The sequence below is a fragment of the Rhodamnia argentea genome, chromosome 2 (genome assembly GCF_020921035.1).
Source record: "Rhodamnia argentea isolate NSW1041297 chromosome 2, ASM2092103v1, whole genome shotgun sequence".
NCBI classification, from domain to species: Eukaryota; Viridiplantae; Streptophyta; class Magnoliopsida; order Myrtales; family Myrtaceae; genus Rhodamnia; species Rhodamnia argentea.
The window spans coordinates 17,339,363-17,352,482 of record NC_063151.1 but is presented as its reverse complement, the minus strand read 5'-3'; the positions used below and the strand labels follow the sequence as shown (position 1 = coordinate 17,352,482).

The following is a 13,120-nucleotide window of genomic DNA, read 5'->3' as shown; positions in this document are numbered from 1 at the left end:
GTAGATAAAAAAAAAATTTAAGAAAGGGTTAATATAACTTAAAACTCCAAACTGGTATACCCGTGATAAATTTACTTCAAATTATTTTTTTGACCATAAAAAATACAAAACTGATGCGTCTGTGATAAATTTATCTCAAATCGGTACACATGTAACAAATTTACCTTACGTTGGTTTTCGTTAAATCTAACCATCAAATTGCTAAATTAGATGGCATGTGACGGTTCACGGATGTATCAATTTGGGATTTTTAACCTCCGTTTGTCACAGGTTTATCAATTTGAGGTTCTTCGTGATATTAATCAAATTTAAAGGAGGGTAAATTTGTCACAAATATACTAGTTTGGAGTTTTTTTTGTCAAAAAAATCAGTTTATGATAAATTTGGCACAAAAGTACTAATTTAGGATTTTTTATGTTCAAAAAACAGATTGGAATAAATTTGTCATAAATATATTAATTTAAATTTTTTTGTGATTAAAAAATAATTTAAAATAAATATATCAATTTAAAATTTTTCATGATACGAACCTTTTAAGAAATGAGTTCGACCAAAATATTTTTCGTTTTCGCGAAACTTGGGGCTCTCAATTGCAATGAACACTTGAACAGGGAAGAGGAATAAGACTCGGGGTCGTGGGGACATATTTCCTCCACGCGCTCAGGTGGCCGTGAAGGGACAACAGCAAAGGTAACCAACGAGAATCCCCGGGCCGTGAGATGCACGTGCGTACGCTTCCTCCCTCGAGCTCGAAGTGGTCAGCTCGAACGGTCCATGTCGATCTCTAAAATTTCTGCGATGTGAATCGGTGAAATTATGAATGCAATGGCCTTGCGATCCTCTTGTCTTTTCTCTGGTTTCACTGCTTCGCGGGATAGTAATAGTGCGCGTTCAATGGAGTGATCAATTTGGAGAGAGAGAGAGAGAGAGAGAGAGAGAGGGGTTTCCATGGAGAGAAGCGAGATTCGTCGGAAGATGCCTAACGGGAAGAGGCCTCACTTCTTCGAGATTTATTCCTCTTCTTTGAGCTCTAGAAGGCTGGTAATCTCTCTCTCTCTCTCTCTCTCTCTCTCTCTCTCTCTCAATTGTCTGAGTGTACTAGATAATGGATTTTTATTGGAATGCTTGATGTGGGCCAACGCGAGAATCAGTCGCTTTGTTATACTCAAATCCAAGTTTTGGTTTTGATGGGTTTGACATTTGGTGTCATAGTGAAGTTCTCTTCATCCTAGTCCTAGGGTGAGAAAATCTGAGGCCTATTTGGGTTCGCATTGTTGGGTCTTCTTGAGCTTATGGGGGGCAAGCCAAGAAGCGGTCGTATCAGCATTGACCGTTTGTTTGTGATGCAGACCTTCACATAGTGGTAATGATAAGTCTAAATGCAGGTTTCCTCCTGCACTTCTGCGGATGTTCTTTTGTCTACTTCATGCACCTTTATGTTGGTGACAGACTGAGTGTGCAGTCGGATACACCGTGTTTCTTGCTCTGTCTTGATTGTGACACCTTGTGGTTTGGTTCTGTTGCAGAAAATACCAGATAAATTTGTCGAGCACATGGAAGGACGGACGTCCGGGTTGGCTCTGTTAGAAGGTCCAAGCGGTAACACTTGGCATGTCGAGTTGATTCAGGAGAATCATGAATTGTTCCTCAACTCTGGCTGGCATTCGTTTGTAAAGGACCACTCTATTGTATCCGGCGACCTTTTGGTGTTCCGGCATGATGGTAATCTGCACTTTTATGTGCAAGTTTTTGAACAGAGCTCGTGTGAAAAAGAAGCTGCATTTCATGCCATGTGCAGTCAAGATCCTAGTAGTTGTAGGCAAAATGGGGAAAGGAATGTTGAAAAAGATGAGTTCGCTTATTGTTCAAACATTGTTTATGAGAGCCACCAATCCAGAGCGTGTGCCCGTGATGATAAGCTTGGCTGGAAACAGGATGCGGTCACAAGTGCACAGCATTGTGGCACAAGTATAGTCAGAGAGATCCCGTATGACAATCTTGTTTTGTCTTCTAAAACACAAGTTTATGAAGAATCACCTGGTAATACTCTCACTTCTCCAATTCTTAGGTCCCTGATAACATGCCTCCCCTAACGTGGGAACTATACTGATTCTTCTGGAAATTTCTGTCTCTCGTATATATAACTGCTGACATTCTGCGTCAAAGACAATGGACAACCGCATTTTCCCCATCGTTGAAGCAATGGAATTTTATATGTTGCAATTTTCACTGTGCTACTATGCATGTCCTTGGAATGTGGGAAGAAACAGTTTTGTAGTTTCTTCTTCATTTGAAATGACAAAATTTCTCCCAGTAGAAGACTGGTCTATAAAGATAAAAGCCCTAAATTTCTCCCCACTTTTGTCTACAGCCTTGAACATCGCTTGGTTTCTTCGTTTTCTACTCCTAAATAAGTGCTCCATAAATCCGTATTTATATGATATTCAAAATCTTAATGCAGATATCAGGAATAGATTCAGCAGAGGAGATCATTCAAGTTTGTCCACGAGCTCTCACGTTTTAAAGTCATTATCTGAAGAAGAGAGAAAAGTGGCTCAATCATTCAGTTCGCGCTTTCCATATTTTGTCAGAATTATGAAAAGGTTCAACGTTAGTGGCTCCTATACACTGGTGAGTCCTGGAGCAAACACCTTTACATTACTAGACCTGTAATTCTGTATGACACCCAGCAAATTCAGTGCCGTATGCCAGTATTGAGAAGGGAGACTCAGATTTTTTATTTTTTATTTTTTTTCCGTTTTATCTATTAGTGGATGCAACCTTCGATAATGTCAGCTGAATTCTGCTATACCTATGCCCCAGAGTTATCCTTTTTATCTTCAAACTTCCATTCTGCATTGGCTTGACAAACTTATAATTGGACTTCCTAATTAGACTCAATGACTGCAACCAAATGCTTGAGTCTTTTGTAAACTTTTGGATTGTGGGCTCTGGTCCTTTGTTGTTGAAATTGTTGCTTTCCAGAGAGACAATCTTTTCCTTTTGTATGAAGCCTGGGCATGTGAAGTTTGAAGTTTTCTTCTAGGAATAGTTGTTTCTACCGTATTTAATTCAATGGGGAAAAGAAGTAAACGTCTTTTTCCATGATTCTGCAAGTTGTGCTTCTTTTAAGAGTACCCAATTGATTTATCACATCTTGCAGAATATACCATATCAGTTTTCAATGGAGCACCTACCAGAAAGCAAAATAACTATAGTTCTACGCAATCTGAAAGGAGAATCTTGGACTGTAAATTCAGTCCCCACAACCAGAGTGCACACTAGCCATACCTTCTGTGGAGGTTGGATGGCCTTTGTTCGTGCTAATAGCATTGAATTGGAAGATGTCTGCGTTTTTGAGCTGGTCCGCACATGTGAAATGCGAGTCCATATTCTCGGGGTTGCACAGGGCAGGGCAGACAGCCAAAGTGTGAAGAAAGCTTTAACCTGGTTAGATGTCAGAAATACTGCCACTTTACAGGCAGGTCGAGAAAATATATCAAAGAAAAGGAAAAGAAAATCTACAAAAGTTAGTTCACAAATAGTCGAGAAGGTGAAGAGAATGCTTCAAGAAGCCTCTTCCTCTGACATGAAGAAGCATGCTGGTGCAATCAAGGTTTCAAGCAATGCATCAAAAACCAGCAATGGAAAGTCTGGTAAGCTCCCTATTCATTTTGTGAGGCATATTTTTCTTTTCTCCTTCTCAATAAACCTTTTGTGAGATGCAATTTCTTAATCCCATTTCCTGCATTTCAAGCCTGTTTTTCTTTGAGAATGCTTTATAATATTGCCACATAAATTGTGCGACTTATATCTGGCTGAATTGTGAATGTACTTTTTATCTGGTACACTCTGACCTAATGAAATGGAGGCAGCTATCATCGTTGGAGCCAGCAATGGAACTGCACGCAGTTCGCAGAATGCAGATTGTTTGTCAGCAATGTTATCCCTCCAAGAAGATAGAGTTGCTCGGTCTTTTGCTTCAAGCTTCCCTAAATTTGTTCGGATTATGAAAAGATTCAATGTCAGTGGTTCATATACGCTGGTGAGCATTTTTTTTTAGATTTATATCATCATATTGCACACACCCACACATGTCAATAAACTTCCATTGTATTTTGATAGGCTTCAGGTACAATGAGCAGAATACTTGTTTCAACTCTTACAACTTATGATAGTGCTCCACTTCTGGTTTTATTACTTCTCCTTCCCTACATGAGCAACTATACTACCTACTAGTCACTTCAGCTACGATTTTGGGTTGTCACACCATGACCCATACTTGCTGAGTAACAGGGACATGTCAGAAACTTATAACAGCTCATAGATTGACAAGCTGACAAGTTACAATAATTTTTGTATTCTTCGTCGGAATGGATGGTCTGGTTCAACGGGAATGTCTCTGGTCGAGTCTAGCTCAATTGTTGGTTTATTCTTGGTTAAAAACAAGTTAAATGAGTCAATTGGTTGAACCCAATCAAATAGAGTTTAACCAGTCTTTGAAGTTACATATAAATTTCATAGAAATCTGAAAAAAATGATATAAAAGGAGGAGAAAAGGCACAAATGACAACCATATGAAGTGTACACCCTAATTAGTTTTATGTTAACAAAATGTGAATAGTTAGTGAATCAGGATTATGAAATTGGTAAAAACTGTTGGTAACTAATACGTGTCTTTTTCCTGTTTAGTGGTGAATGTGTTAATTTATGTCCAATTCTTCTTCAATCAAGCTGGTCCGCTATTCCAAATATTAGTGACCAGATATCATATGAACGCTAGCTGCTATTTCCATTTTCTCGCTATCTTAATTTTGGCTTGGCACCTATAAAGTGAGTGGTGGTTTTAAATGTTTCTTTGTTTACTTTTGCTTTAGTTTTTTGCCTCTAATCAAATGTGCTGTGAGACTTTATGTTGAAAGACCATTTATTTTTTGGGACGCACATGTAATCACTAAAATGAGGATAGTTTTATTGTCATCACTGTTATTTAACCTGTCACTGGGAGCTTACTGGATTCGACTAGTCAAATGTTCTCATCAGACCTTTGCTTTCCAAAGCTCCTTAATGCTGCCATGTGGTGGTTTCATCCCATCTTTTGCAAGGACTCGTTATCTGCAGATTGTGGGACCATTGCCTAATCATCTCATTGCTCATTGTTTCTTATGTTATTTGGCCGGCCCTCATTTAGAAAATTCCGCACCAGTTTTCGATGGATCATCTTCCCATATGCAAAACAGAGATAGTCCTTAGAAACTTAGAAGGGAAGTCTTGGACAGTGAATTCGGTGCCAGATTCCAAGGGGCGGATGTTGCACACTTTTTGTGGAGGCTGGTTATCTTTTGTCCGTGGCAATGGCATCAAAATTGGAGACATCTGCATATTTGAGCTTGTGGGAAAACTTGAGATGCGTGTGCACATATCTGAGGCCGGAAAGAAGGAACAAGCTCAACAACATGGAAAGGTAGATGGGATTCTAGTTCCTGTAGCAGTATCAGTGGATAAGTAATCTCTCTCTTTATACACATGAAAGGAGCTCAAGCAACTGCATAAAGTTCATTTGGTAAGCTTTCTTTCGGGTTGGGTTTGCTTTGATATCTGAGTATTTCCTGTCCTGGGACGAAACTTATTATTCAGTCTTAGCAGCATCAAAATCTGAAATAGGAGTGGGGGCATCATTTAACCTCATGTTTGTGCTAAAGCCTTTAGTCCATAAACCAGGGCAAGTCTGAGAAATCCATGCCCTTTCCTGCTACAGTCCATGGGATCATGCCCTGGGAGCCGAATTTGATATACCATTGTTTAAGCACAGTCATCAGCATTTGCCGTGGCTTGATGGGCCAATGAATACTACAATCACTTTGTTCTCTGATAGATTGACCCCAAGTTCCATTTGTTAGTGTTCCAAATATGCAATTCCTTTTACAGTTAACTTTACTTGTTGGATGATATCAACTGGTAGCTTCTGGTCTACTAAACTATTTAAGATAGAATGGGCCAATTGACAGCTCCCACTTCTATTGATGTAGCTTTTGGAAGTCCTTTACTCTAGGAGCGGCTAGGATCATCGTACACTTGGAAGAGGAAATCTTTCTTCTATTGAAGTGTTTTTCTTTTGTTCCTTGTTTTGTGGTTTTGTAGTTTGATGCCATCTTGGAATCTTTCCATGTAGGCTGCTTTCGTCGCTGGGACTGTTATTTGACTGGATCACTAGAACAGGACAAGATCGGATAAGATATATGTGCTATTAAATTGAATGTTTGATGTGCGTGGATTAGGACCTGATGAAGATAAAACAGATGAATGTCTCTGGGCTAGGGGCTCTTGCCACTCTATTGAATTGAAAACAAGAATGCATTGCGTGTAGGTTGTCTTACTTAGTGGTGGTGGGTGTAGTACTGCACTGGAACACAGTTGAGTGCTTAAAGTGACCGTGAAGTTACCAAAGGGGTGTGCAATTTAAAAAATTAAAAAAATAAGGAGGACGTTGCAGATATCTGAGATGGACACAGTCCATTGTGAGATTGAAAAGGGGTACCCTATGAGAAGCAATCATCGGTGGTTGCCATTGCGGGAGATTGGAGACCATCTTGAGGTGGTCGTTCTCATGCACGCGCACACGTGTTTGAGAGAGAGAGCGACCACTATCATGGGGGTTGTGGTTGTGACGTTGGTCTATTGTCGGTGGTTACCATCGTGAGGTGCTCATCATTTTCAAATTAGAGAGAGAGAGAGAGAGGGTTGAGTGAGTGCAGAAGTTCGAGAGAGAGTGAGACTACAATTGTCCATGGTGCAGTCCTCGTACACAATGGCCATGATTGTCCTGTCACTCTCTATCCTACCCTAATCTCTTCTTTGATGCTCAGTATTCATTTTGTTTTTCGTTTCTTTATTTTGCATAAGAGAAAATCTATATGTGCTTGTACCACCCCCTGCATAGAATATTCTCCTGTGATATATCCAGTTTATATGGCTTATAGCCAGTGCACCAAACATACCCTAACGTACTACAGTTTATTGCAGGAATTGGCAACATTTTCAAGGAGATGCTTTGTTTTGACCCAAAAAAAAAGAGGAGATGCTTTGAACAAGAATGTACATTTTTACTGGAGAACAAATAGATGATGGAAGTGTCTCCAGTAGCTAATTAGGCAAGGCCAGTGAGGGCACCTTCGGTGGTTCTTTGTAAGTCCAATCATGTAATGTTGATACACATTGGAATAGGTTCACCAAGAATTTACTTTCTGTTTTGGTAGTCAGACACTAACAATGAAATGTTGTAAATGGTGTTAATCTTGTTGTGTTGTACTTTGTAGGAATGACTTTTAGAACCATCACTGGCCCAGGAGAAATGTGATTGCTACTCTGCTTCTGCAGTTGACTTGTTTTGACTGGATGTAGTTCAATGTACATTTCCTTCATCTGAAGCTTGGCAGGTGTACGTGATTGCAATTAGTGCTTAAAAATCAACTTTGCGGGAAGAAATTATTTGTCGGAAAAGGGCAACCATAAGAATCATTCACTCTGTTGAACCCGAGAAATGGTTTTCAATAATGAAGCTGGGAGTGATGATAGTAGTAAATTTTCTAGGAGTATGGAAGAGGAGTAGATAAACATCTCCAAAAGTTGTCATCTCTACCGGTCTGGTTCTCAGTTAAGACCGCCTTGGTTCCAATGCGTAACTGACCCTGGTCCCTGAACCTGTTTATCCTACGTAAAGGTTAAGAAAAATGCATAACTGCGAGACAAACGAGTTGAGCAGGACTCTTTCCGAAAATAGAAAGACACTATGCCCCTACTTTAATCTGAACAATGGACTTCACATGCAAACATATCCTCATAAACCAATTGACCAAGAGTAGCTCTTTTATTGAGAAGAGAATTTCATGTCTTATAGTAATGTAGTAACAATTACTAATTAGTTAATAAAAAATTTGGCAAGTTCCGGGATTTGGCCAGCAACCGATCGTCCTTTTCTTGGATAAAATCTTTCAATCGCTAGGATTGCTTCCCACGCTTCTTTCATGTGGTTTTTGTTAGAAACTCAAGTCAATTATATAATGCGACTCTTCATAGACTGCTGTCCAATGACAATTCGTAGTTAGTTTCATTGGGATCAGTTATTAGGCTGTGGCAATGTTGCTTTGGCTCCACTCTTTTCATCAGGGTCCGGATATCAAAGAGGTAGTTGGTATTACATTGAATTCAGCATATGTACCCAGCTTAACCAGAGTTGATAGCTAACAAATCAATCAAGAACAGCATTATCGACTTGCCTTAATGCCATGATTATGATATAATAACGTCACACCTCTCTGACCTTTTGGCTAAGATCAACTGTCGCCAATAAGGACAACCACTGAGTCAACAGTTGCAGACAACAGACACGACGGTGGAAGGATTAGAAGAGCCAACATGTCCCCATGATCACAAAATCTTTCATTAAGTCCTCAATTCGGTTTTAATGTTGCTACATGCAGGAACATCTTGTCGGATTTAACAAATGTCAAAAATTGCGTCCATCTCAACCTGCTGGAATTTCTAAAAATAATACAATAATAATCGTGAAGTACCAAAATCAGAGCCGCGTGCCTTCGATGGAGGACAAGCCATTGGCAATTGTCGAGTTAGCTCAAAATCTGCATCCTCTCCTTCATGCAGAGGGTCTCTGACAAGCAGAAAAAAGTTGCCAACTGATGAAGGCCATTGCCAACGAGGTGAACAATTCAAATCCCACAACCTTAGGAAAGTGCCACCCCAATCCTCGCCTCAAATAGCTGCAAAGACCTCAATTTAGCCCAAAAACAAGGGGAAATGACTCGGATATTAAGAAGTTTGACAACGACTTATAGTAGAGGGACTCAGATAGGTTCTTCCTATTCAGGGGATCCAAAACTACAAAGAGGGACACCTGCCAAGTGCCAAGATCAAATGAAAGACCTATGGGACACGAAGGCCATGATACCAAGAACACCAGTTAATTAATGCTAAAGACCACAAGCGAAGTCCACAGCTGTATGCTAGCAAGAAGGGGGGAAGAAAACCGTTTGCTACAGTGCTTTGTCCTTATTCTAAAGGACAATCGATACCTAAACAATAGTCTAGATCATGCATGCAATAATACACACAATTCAAAGGTCACCAATAAAGGGATGAAAAAGCACACCTTGTGATAGACGGCATGGTCGCTACAATCCCAGCACATGCATATATTATGGGGATCAGAGTCTTAGGTTTGTTCTTCCGGAGCCACATCAATGATCCCAATGCAGCCAAGGATATGCTAAAAACCTGCATTCAGAAAATCAGGAAATGAACCGATAAATTAGATATGATTAGATTGAACTTCTAATCTTCTCTATGAAGCTTTCAAGTCTTACAGCCATTTGATCTATATTCTATCCAAACCTTAAATTGAAGACATCGGCCATCTCAGAACTTCCAGAGTAACCTGGGGAGGGAAGATGATGACAAAGAACACATACCAGGTTAGCATTGGCTTCGAGACCTTGCAGGATGTAATCCCAAGTAAACTCCAATCCCCGGGCACCAACCCAAAGGGGTGCCAGCCTATGTAAGACAGAATCGGCGAAAGCCCATCCTACAAACAGATAAGAGAGAACCTTGTTTAAAACATCTTATCCTGCTAGAAACTGATCAGGCTGGAGGATCAAGTTATAGCTATCAGATGCACATTATTTTTCCAGAAACAAAAGGAAACCAGTAACCTATATCTTGAGTTGATGAATGTTTCACGTACCAAGGCCTACGGCTTGGAACTTATGGTTCTGTGAAATATTCCTATGAGTCAGCTGTGTTAAAGCAAAGTAGAGCCCTGCTACATCTATAAAACCAATCAGAGCTTTCAGCAATTCCTGAAAATAAGCAGGACAAATTTAGAATGAATTAGGCCAGTAAATGTCACACAAAAAACCACAGTAACATGACTCTCTGAACGAATTTCCTCTTCAATTCAATTGCTAAAGGAATAATGCCCTCCACCCAAATCTAAGCCTAAATAGTAAATAACCATGTTTATCACAAAAGGGGCTTAGGGTGGAGTAGTACAACAGCTCTCAGTTGAAGCAACCAAACCAAATGAAAAGCAGAAGAAGCATTGCAAGAAACAAAGTCATGGGTTCAGTGATACTGGGGCAATGCACAGTTTAAGTAACATAAAATATGAGGGATTCGATCACAGTAATATCCGAATGTTATCCCAAATTAAATATGCAAACAAAATCCAGTTGAGCAAGAACTGAGAGGAGAGTGCAAAAGGTTACCTGGTAAGGATCAAAGCTCTCATTTTCTGATACTTTGAGAAAAGTTGCTAAGCAAACCAGCTGTGGGTTATTAGACAGAAGGAAACCTTCATGGGATTAGCACAACATAGAAGATTGAAAAACTTGAATCTTGGGTATAATCTGTTATTGCACCAACCTTAACTAAAGCCGTCCCAAGGTATACAAGAGCAGCTTTGACAGAGGTTCCCAGTGTATCATACTCAGACCTGCACATAAACTTGTTAGTGCAAACATCAATTGAAGTCATGACTTAACCCACACAAACCCTTTAGTACATACAAACAGTCTTTCATCATTCTCAAATTTAATCCTCCCCACAAAACACATACTTCAACTACAACTACATGCATGCAGAAAGCGACAAAATCTACAGAAGAAAGAAAGAAAAAAACCTATCAACTCAAGAAGACGCTAGGACATACCAAACTGTTCTCTCCGGTAGCTCCTGAGGTACATCAATAAAATATCATAATTTAAAATCGAAGTATGCAAGTTCCAATTCTTTTCACTCATCACTTTAGAGTACCCAATGGACTTATTAAAACTTAAAGAAAATTAGAATAAACTCTGCTATTTCACGGCTAATCATCATCAAACAACTTGAACATTGCTTCCATTTAAAATTTTTGGGGAGCTTCTTATTAAAATCAAGATCTCTTTGGATAGCCTAGCTTCGTGGTTATCACCTTAGTAAAAGCTAGTGTTCGGTCCCTTAAATGTGCTCTAATTCTACCATTGCTAGGAGAAAGCTGCTCAAAACGCTTGCTATCAGTCTACCTTCTGTTAAGTGTGTTGTTGCCTGTTGGAAATAGTCAATCTACTTCTTCGTGGTATGATAATTAACACCCTCATGAAATCTCATTGGAGATTCACATACAGAGAACAGTCTATGATGCAACTCAGCTCTTAGTTCAAAGGTATCTGCTATTATCTAAGGTTATGATTGAGATGGTCCTGATGCTCAATCCCGATATGTTGGCCATACAGGCAGCACGTGGTGTGCTCATTGTGGATTCTTCTCTTGATGATAATTTTTTTTGCACTGCCTCTCCTTCTGTGTTTATTAATTTCTTTTGCTTAATACAATGTTAGAAATAGGAATACAACATTGAATGGAATAGGCTTATATGGTTTTTCCTTATTGTGCCTAAATTCTGCATCATTCCGAATATGCCTCCATTTGGTAGGATTGGAAGATGGTCCAATCTTGCAAATGGTTCGCTCAGTGGTTGTGCAAGCAATCTAATGGAGCCGAGCTCACTCATCGTTCAAGTGCAGCTTCTCTTCTCAGATTTGGAAAGAAATGCTTCAGCTATGTCTTGTTGAAAGGATCCAGGATATTGGTTTGCTAAATTTGAACGGATAAAGACATCTGAAGGATGCAGATTTTAAGAAAATTTTTGTCAAAATTTTCCTTGGGAATAGCCGCATTTACCTCATGTGGAGAGGTAGCAATGAGATAATCCATTCTCAGACCCAACCTCCCATATAAAGAGTGGCTAAATTGGTTGTGTTTACTGTCAAGCACAAATATAATAGTCATACCGGCATTAGAAATAATGCGGCTCTAACTTGCACCTTTGGCTTTGTTCTAAATTGAAGGTTTCCTTGTGAAGTCTTTGTTTTGGGGTATGACTTAGTCCATTCATAAGCTGATTGTGACATTAATTTTTCCAAGAGGAGTCACAGCTCATGATCTTGAGCATATGGACTTGAGGCAGGTCTAGTCCTCCCAGAACAAACAACAAGAACCGGAACTTAGCTAATTCACCAACTGAATGCCACTCTCTCGAACTTTCCTCATTTCATGATTAAGCAATTATCTCTCGAGCCCATCAATATTTCCTCTTTGTGATCAAGTCAGTTTCAGCACCACCAACACAAACAACAGGAGTCCAACCCTTCATTCTATCCTATCGCCGACACAATCCCAGTCACATTCGACCATAAATCAACTAGTCATCGATGAGCAATTACCGAGATACAAAAGCATGCTTTCTATTCCAATCAGGAATTGAATTCAGGGACGTGACTAGAAAGCACGCGAATACCGTCCCTGGGGAAATCGATATGCAGCGATCGAGCTTCGGAAAGTGGATCAGAATGAGTGCGCAAAAAGGAAGGACTTACAGGGGAGTGGCGGAGTAGTAGACGGCGTGAGGGCCGAACGTGAGGATCGCGCAGTTGAAGAAGTGGAACACCGTCATGCTCTCTCGCTTCCCTCTTCGAAGCACCCAACAAGGATTCGAGAAGCGACGCTGCGAAAGCGAAGTGGAGGAGGAGGAGGAGGAGGAGGAGGAGGAGGAGAGCGAGAGTGAGAGCGAGATCGAGCTAAGAACGGCAGAACAGAGCAAAAATGAATCGGAGCGACCGACCGATGATTGGGGCGACTTTGGAGTGCCAGAGTTGGTCCTATAGATCTTCTCAATTTACGCAAAATGCCACTGGGTGTTGGGCCTGGAGCTTGGGCTCATCCGGAGCTCAGCTTTGGACAACGCAAAGTGCCGCTCTTTTGGGCTCTATATTTGGGCCCAGATAGAATCATCTCGACCTTGGGCTCAAATTAGAGGCCATTGTTGGGCGGGTCGAGTCGAATCCAAAAAAATTGTTGGATAGCAAGTTGATCGGAATATTTTTTTTTTGGGGTCAACCAATTAATTTAATAAAAAATGGTAATTAGCACTCGATTTCATTGGTACCATCCAACCCAATCCAATTCCATTTTGTTTATTTATTCAATTTCAAGTTGCTCCTAATTATGCTACCACGGCAAGTCGGGCTAGCAAGGCGGGTCTTTTTACCATGTGAGAGACCTT

General features: G+C 40.2%; 2 protein-coding genes across 4 annotated transcripts; one reads left to right on the top strand and one right to left on the bottom strand.

Annotated features, from left to right (window-relative positions):
• Positions 1–656: 656 nt before the first annotated feature.
• On the top strand, positions 657–7,384 carry LOC115726840 (B3 domain-containing protein Os01g0723500-like). 2 transcript variants are annotated; one of them, XM_048273903.1, is made up of 8 exons: positions 657–1,041; positions 1,527–2,040; positions 2,462–2,631; positions 3,164–3,656; positions 3,876–4,045; positions 5,192–5,563; positions 7,024–7,048; positions 7,093–7,384. In XM_048273903.1, the coding sequence occupies exons 1-6, from the start codon at positions 949–951 to the stop codon at positions 5,507–5,509; spliced, it is 1,758 nt and encodes a 585-aa protein (XP_048129860.1). In that variant the 5' UTR covers positions 657–948; the 3' UTR covers positions 5,510–5,563; positions 7,024–7,048; positions 7,093–7,384. The 2 variants fall into 2 exon arrangements, with proteins under 2 accessions (XP_048129860.1, XP_048129861.1); XM_048273904.1 differs by having other exon boundaries at positions 7,014–7,048.
• Positions 7,385–8,401: 1,017 nt separating this feature from the next.
• LOC115726842 (transmembrane protein 147) lies at positions 8,402–12,688 on the bottom strand. 2 transcript variants are annotated; one of them, XM_048273905.1, is made up of 8 exons: positions 12,624–12,688; positions 12,435–12,593; positions 10,441–10,510; positions 10,284–10,343; positions 9,761–9,875; positions 9,486–9,601; positions 9,167–9,291; positions 8,402–8,777 (listed from the first exon to the last, which is right to left on the bottom strand). In XM_048273905.1, exons 2-8 carry the CDS (start codon positions 12,509–12,511, stop codon positions 8,654–8,656), a joined length of 687 nt encoding a protein of 228 aa, XP_048129862.1. In that variant the 5' UTR covers positions 12,512–12,593; positions 12,624–12,688; the 3' UTR covers positions 8,402–8,653. The 2 variants fall into 2 exon arrangements, with proteins under 2 accessions (XP_048129862.1, XP_030512768.1); XM_030656908.2 differs by having other exon boundaries at positions 12,435–12,647.
• Between the last annotated feature and the right edge of the window lie 432 nt (positions 12,689–13,120).

Bases quoted from the DNA above. Each gene is read 5' to 3' on its own strand.
- LOC115726840 (XM_048273903.1), top strand. From the start codon at position 949: ATGGAGAGAAGCGAGATTCGTCGGAAGATGCCTAACGGGAAGAGGCCT. The intron at 2,632-3,163 runs GTGAGTCCTGGA...CACATCTTGCAG, and splicing joins TTAGTGGCTCCTATACACTG to AATATACCATATCAGTTTTC. The intron at 3,657-3,875 runs GTAAGCTCCCTA...AAATGGAGGCAG, and splicing joins AACCAGCAATGGAAAGTCTG to CTATCATCGTTGGAGCCAGC.
- LOC115726842 (XM_048273905.1), bottom strand. From the start codon at position 12,511: ATGACGGTGTTCCACTTCTTCAACTGCGCGATCCTCACGTTCGGCCCT. The intron at 10,511-12,434 runs GTAAGTCCTTCC...GTTTATGTGCAG, and splicing joins TACTACTCCGCCACTCCCCT to GTCTGAGTATGATACACTGG. The intron at 9,876-10,283 runs GTAACCTTTTGC...GCTTATTTTCAG, and splicing joins AGAGCTTTGATCCTTACCAG to GAATTGCTGAAAGCTCTGAT.